Below are 6,886 nucleotides of genomic sequence, written 5' to 3'. Positions count from 1 at the left end.
TTAAAAAAAAAACTTGATTATTATAATGTATGTATTGTTATAAATACGAGTTCGTTTACGTTTCATTTTTTTTTTCATGCTTAATTTTATGTAGTTTACTAAGTATGAGTTCATTTTATGAATTTCATGAATTTACTCTTCTATTAATTACTGGCCAGTGAATTAATAATTTTAACCAAACCACGACATAATTTTATGAATTTACTCTTCTATTAATTACTGGCCAGTGAATAAATACACACTCAGGTACATTGACAATGCTGTATTTACCACGTAGCAGGGTTCATCTTCTCGAAAGTACCGATTCTGCTTTCTATTGCGAAAAAAGTCCAATGATATCTTGCAATTTGCACCGATGGTAGAGTTATGGTAGAGCTATTTAGAGTTTAGATGGCAAATCTTGTTTGACTCTGGAGTCTGGATACTTTATCAGCAATATTATAGTCGAGACGATGGGATATATATGACTTTGACCAGAGTTGAATAATTTAAACAATATAAGTTCATGCTACACAGTTCAGTTTTCGGTGATGCAAATCGATTTTGTCTTTTCATCTTAGATTTATTATATATAGCGTCCTATAAAACCCTACACATAGAAGGCACCTTAAACACAAAGTGCCCAGACAAGAAACATTTCAAACATACAATGGGATCCATTGTTAAACCTCATGCAGTGTGCATACCCTTTCCAGCACAAGGCCACATTAATCCCATGCTAAAACTAGCCAAGATCCTCCATTCCAAAGGCTTCCATATCACCTTCGTCAACACCGAATTCAACCACCAACGCCTCCTCAAGTCACAGGGCTCAGCCACTCTCCGCCGCCAACCTTCCTTCACATTTGAGACCATTCCTGATGGCCTTCCGCCACCGGAAAACCTAGATGTCACCCAAGACATTGCCTCTTTATGCAAGTCCACCTCTGAAACGTCTCTTGAACCTTTCAAGAAGCTTCTCTTTAAACTCAATGATATCACCACAACACCTCCAGTGAGTTGTATAGTTTCTGATAGTTCCATGAGCTTCACACTTGATGCAGCTGATGAATTGGGAATACCAGAAGTTTTGTTTTGGACAACTAGTGCTTGTGGCTTTTTGGCCTATGTACACTATAGCACTCTAAGAGAAAAGGGATTCATTCCACTAAAAGGTTATGCATCTTATGAATTTACCTTCTTAACACAACTTTCACAAATTGTTTCTATTGCTAGTACTTTTAGGAAGTTTACTTTTGGTTTTTCAATTTTCTTTTATAAACATGCAGATTCTGCCGACTTAACAAATGGGTACTTGGATACAGTCGTTGATTGCATACCTAGCATGAAAGGCATACGATTGAAAGACATGCCAACTTTCCTTAGAACTACAGATCCAGACGATATCATGGTCAACTTTGTTATTCGAGAAACCTCAAGAGCCGAACGAGCTTCGGCAATCATACTCAACACTTTCGAGGACCTAGAGCACGACGTGTTAAAGGAGCTCTCTTCGATCTATCCTCGTGTGTACTCAATTGGGCCTTTACATACCCTCGAAAGCAATTTGAAGAACAAGGATTTGGAGTTATTGGGTTCAAGTCTCTGGAAAGAAGAGGTGGAATGTCTGGAATGGCTGGACTCCAAAGAATCTAATTCGATTGTTTACGTGAATTTTGGAAGCATAGCCGTGATGACACCCCAGCAACTAGTTGAGTTTTCATGGGGACTTGCTAACACTAATCGGATCTTTTTGTGGGTTATCCGACCAGACATTGTCTGTGGAGACTCACCCATGCTGCCACCGGAGTTTCTAGATGCGACGAGCGGCAGGGGGTTATTAACAAGTTGGTGTCCTCAAGAAAAAGTTCTAAATCACCCATCAATTGGAGGATTTCTGACACATAGTGGATGGAACTCCACCTTGGAGAGTATATCGAGTGGAGTTCCGATGATTTTCTGGCCATTCTTTGCTGAACAACAGACAAATTGTTGGTATAGCTGTAATCAATGGGGCATTGGGATGGAGATAGATAGTGCTGTCGACAGAAGACAGGTTGAAAAGCTTGTGAATATTTTAATGGATGAAGAAAAAGGTAAAGATATGAAGAAAATGGCTGAAGTTTGGAAGGAAAAGGCTGAATCCATGTCATCTTTGTTGAACATAGACAACTTGATCAAGCAAGTGCTACTTCGATCTTAGGGTTCGGGTGCTTGGAACATGGAATTAATTTATGCGTTTCAAAGTTGTACAACGCAAGCATTGACGTCTTCATATTCAGGACGATTGTATTCTGTTAATTGTTTACTTCATGTATTCCTATCATCCATTATTGATCTCCCATATTAATAATTACTTTGTTGCTATTATTACAATATTATTGATATTTACCGTTATTTAATTTACCTAATAAGTAATGTCTAAATCATTTTAGTTTATTATGAAAATGAAAGTTAAAAGGAGGAAAATGCTTTATTATTTAATCACTACAAATATGGAATACATGCAGTTACCTGTGACCCACATATTTGGCAGAAGAATTGGAAAGCAATCTCAGGATGTTTTTGACCCTTTGTAAGTATAATCTTACATGGTCAAAGACGAACATAGGCGTTATCATCCGTTGAAACCGTGATCACGAGACCAAACTGTATCTCAAATTCCACCTCCAAGAAATTAGAGTCAACCGTGGACCAGTTTCAGCTGGCATTGAAGTTCTCGACAGAAATTAGAATCGACAGTGGAGAAGAAAACGATGTCGAATAAAGGGCCATTGTTGGTGAAGAGCGTGACATTGTTTAAAGCCTACCTTTTATTTCGAAGTTTTTTAGAGGGGTCAGAAAAAATGAAAGAGCAATTTATAGAATGTCATGGTTTTATAATTAAAAAAAAAAAAAAAACAGAGGATGAGTTAAGATATTCAGATCTCTTTAGATGAAGTTTTTGTTTGGGTTTGGCGGCAATGCTACTACCTGTCGAAAAAGGATGTTTGTGGGCTTTGTAAAAATTGGATTTATGACTCCCAAGTTGTAGACTCTTAAAAAACCCTTAGACATTTTCTATAAATATACCTACAAACATACATCATTAAGCTCAAAGTTGCAGCTTCACTTATTTCATTTCATTTTTCTTAAAACCATCATAACCAATTGGGTATTCAACATCACGCCCCTCATTGCACACAGATGGGCTGAACCATGTTTCGGAGAAAAAAAAATAGTCCAAAACAAGATTACGAATTTCTAATAGGAACATATATAGTGCCAAGTGATTTGGAGAAGTCAAAAGTCAAAAGGAGAATAAGGCTTTCGATGTGGTAGTCCGTACATTAAGCTCAAAATCACCCACAAGGTGTACCAACTACCACATTGAAAGCCTTATTCGTCTTTTGACTTCATTTAAACTCGATCAAAAGGGTTTGAATGTCGGATGCTTGGGGTTTTGACCTCACCAGATTGCAATTTGGACCTTAGATGAAGAGAAATAACATAGGCCACGAACAAAGCGAGCAGATGATTGAATATCTTCGATACAAATAGGGAACAACATGAATGAAACCTCGATGCCTTAACTATCATGGTTGCTAAGCGTGGGAATACCATTAATCTATATCGGACACCTTGAGTTCCAAGTAGACTCAAATTGGAACCTTCTAGATAAAGCTCATCTATTTTGGACCTAGTCAAACCGACTAGAAAATCACCAGACCCAATCTAGGGACCACACCCACTAATTAATCCTCCTGTACCTCTTTCGATAGTTATCTCAACTTAGCTTCTTGAAGCGTCATGGTTTGCAACAAATGCTTTTAAACTTGTTTGGATAGAGATCGGATCCCAATCTAATCTACCATTTAACTAGTAACCACAACCTATATTCAATATAGCTCCCACCTTAACAAAAAAAATTATGTATAAACCTATTCCATAACGAAATGGATAAATGCTTCATTATGGAGTAATAATGTACATGAAACAACATTCCGTCCCATAAAAATTGCAAAAATATCTTTTTGGGGTTAAATGTAAAAACAACGATATAGTATCATTGGTTTGTTTTATATGGCATTCTTTTTTCATTTCCTTGCATTATGACATTGTACATTGGAAAATTTAGTTATTTTAACAATGTCATTCAAATACAAAGCATTGTACATTGTACAATATTCATTGCTATAATTGGGTGTATTTTTTAAAGTATAATGTTCTCATAGTAAAAAGTTGAAAGTGCAATGCTATTAGTGGGTAGATCCACTACAAGAATAAGGAACTATAGAGACGAGATCTATAGGGACGACAAATGTCGTCGGTATAGACACCCTAAAGAGACGACATGTCGTCTCCATAGAGTTTAGAATTTTTTTTTTGACGTTTGCTACTACAGCGGTCTCAACATGTAAAGCGGGTAAATAAGGCGCGTTTTAGGGAAGGGTATAGGGACGACTTGTCGTCCCCATAGCTTTCTATGCCTTAAATCAGCAGACAATCCCCTTCGTTTCATTCACACACACTCAATTATCAGTATCTCTCTCTCTCTCTCTCACACACACACACACACTAGATCGGAGATTCTCCCCTCCCTAATTTCGACCATTATCTTCTCCTCTGGCAACTTCCTCACCTTCCACTCCCTATGAATCTTTGTCCTCTCTCCGTAGATTCTCATGCTAATTGTCGAACACCACTGTCGAGATCAATAACTACGATTAGTTTCAACCGATTCTGACTATCGGCTTCCTTTTCACATCCGGTTACGAATTCTATCGAATACAAGCCCTAATCCGACTACTAGGTTAGTAACTCTCTGTTTGAAACTTTAATTGAGGTGTATGTTAGCAATTTTGTGTTTGAAACTGGAATTGGGATATAGGTAAACGATGATGACAACGAAAAAACTCAAATTCAATACAAATTTGTTTTCAATATTGCTCTGTACGTTTTCTTTGGCGGAAGCAAGGTTATTGTATTTTCAAATGGCTTATTTCTGAAGATTATCTGACACCATACCAAAAATCCATGTAGGTTGTAGGCGAAATATTATAGTTAAATCTCATCTTTGTTTTACAAATGTCAATGACTCTGTGATATAAACAAATTGAGATGAATTCATGTGGATTTATTGTATGTAGAACTTATGATAAGTTACATCTTCACTAGAAGAGAAAGTTAAGCCGGATGAATTTAGCACACGATATTTTTAATTGAGCATTCTATTCGTGTTTGCTTATAGAAAATTTTGGACGCTTTTTTATTTTGTCTGCAGGGATGTAACACCCGATTCCTGGTATGTATTTAATTCAAGTATGTATTATGTTCTCTCTGGGACTCGACGAGTTGGAGGTCCAACTCGTCGAGTAGAGTCGCGATTCGCGGGAAGTTTAAGTAGTCTACTCGACGAGTCGGGAGACCGACTCGGCGAGTAGACGCTGTTTGAGTAAAACCCTAAATTGAGGGTTTGCACCATATTTAAACACATTATAACCCCTCAACTCAGCCCCCATCGTCCAGAGCAAACCCTAACTCGAAACCCTAGCCTTGTTTGAGTGTTCTAAGGTCATTTTGTGCATTTTGGTGGTTTGTGAAGCTTGAGAGGAGGAAATGAGCTTGAGATTTCAAGTGGGAGCTTGGATATCTAGATATTGTGTTCCATTTCCAGCTCATTTAAGGTAAAAAGCTCCTATCTTGATCTTCCATGTAAATAATCATCTTTAGGGCTTGGATCTTGGTATATTTAGGGCTTTCTAAGCCATTTTCGGGTTATGAAGTGTAATATGAAGTTATGACTTCAGATCTGGGGCCATTGGGGGTCTTTATGGCATAAAGATGCCAACTTTGTTGCCATAAACACCCCATGCATCTTGTAGGCCATCTTTTATGGCTTCTTGAGCCAAAGATCCCATGCATGTGCACCCTAGGAGGTCAGATATATGATTTGGATGCATTAAGTCCCACTGAAATCGACTGTATAGTAATGGACAAGGAGGGACTCGGCGAGTCACTTGGGTGACTCGGCGAGTCGAGACACTTTTTCCCTAAAAACGTCTTCTGGAAATGGTTTTGGTTGAGTGGAAGGAACGCTCAGCCTGCTAGGGGTTTGCCTTGGACCTGGAAATCATGGGACTCGACGAGTGCTAGAACAGACTCGGCGAGTATAAGGCAATCTCCCAACTTATGAAGACGGACTCGGCGAGTTCGAGAGGAGCTCGGCAAGTCATAGACTGAACATCTTCTTATGGATGAAGATGAACTCAACGAGTTCATGAACGAACTCAGCGAGTCGGATGAAGATGGTCCCGATGGTTTGAATGAAGGAAAACCCGTCGAGTTCTTGCTAGACTCGACGAGTGGTGTCGGGGTTGGATTGGGTTAGTGGAGTATGGACTCGACGAGTTGGTAGACCAACTCGACGAGTCAGGTCAACTGGGTGTTGACTTTGACCAATGTTGACTTTGCCTGGTTTTGGTATTGACCCTGATTGGGTTGTATGTTCGGTTTGATGACTTGAAGGTTGTCGTGTAGGGATTGAGGAGTCGAGGAGAGCCGACCTTCACGCCGAGGACAGTTCAGACACTACACGACATCGAGGTGAGTTACCTTCCAGTAGAAGTGGGTATAAGGCACCAAGGCCGGCCCACTAGTAATCGACAGTTGGGACGATTGTCTTTGTGATAATTGTCTCGTCTGTTATTGTTGGATACGTGAGCATGCTAGATTGCTAGATAGATGAGTATGCTAGTTTGCTAGTTACTATGTTATGTGAGATAGTATCAGTAGTAGGGGACTAGTCCCCGATCCGGTCGCTAGGACCAATGGGTAGGTCGGACACCCCAGATATGTCTGACAGCATGATTATGATATGATAGTATGTGTTAGTAGTAGGGGGTGAAATAGTCCCCGTGTTCGGTTG

At 39.2% G+C, this 6,886-nt stretch overlaps 1 protein-coding gene across 1 annotated transcript; it reads left to right on the top strand.

Annotated features, from left to right (window-relative positions):
- Positions 1 to 649: 649 nt before the first annotated feature.
- On the top strand, positions 650 to 2,261 carry LOC145103682 (7-deoxyloganetin glucosyltransferase-like). Its single transcript, XM_079040971.1, has 2 exons — positions 650 to 1,154; positions 1,269 to 2,261. The coding sequence occupies exons 1-2, from the start codon at positions 650 to 652 to the stop codon at positions 2,180 to 2,182; spliced, it is 1,419 nt and encodes a 472-aa protein (XP_078897097.1). The 3' UTR covers positions 2,183 to 2,261.
- The last annotated feature ends 4,625 nt before the right edge of the window (positions 2,262 to 6,886 follow it).

Source organism: Lactuca virosa, chromosome 1, assembly GCF_052849685.1.
Source record: "Lactuca virosa cultivar CGN04683 chromosome 1, Lactuca_virosa_CGN04683_v6, whole genome shotgun sequence".
In the NCBI taxonomy this organism is placed as follows: Eukaryota; Viridiplantae; Streptophyta; class Magnoliopsida; order Asterales; family Asteraceae; genus Lactuca; species Lactuca virosa.
This window is presented reverse-complemented; position numbering and strand designations above follow the sequence as displayed.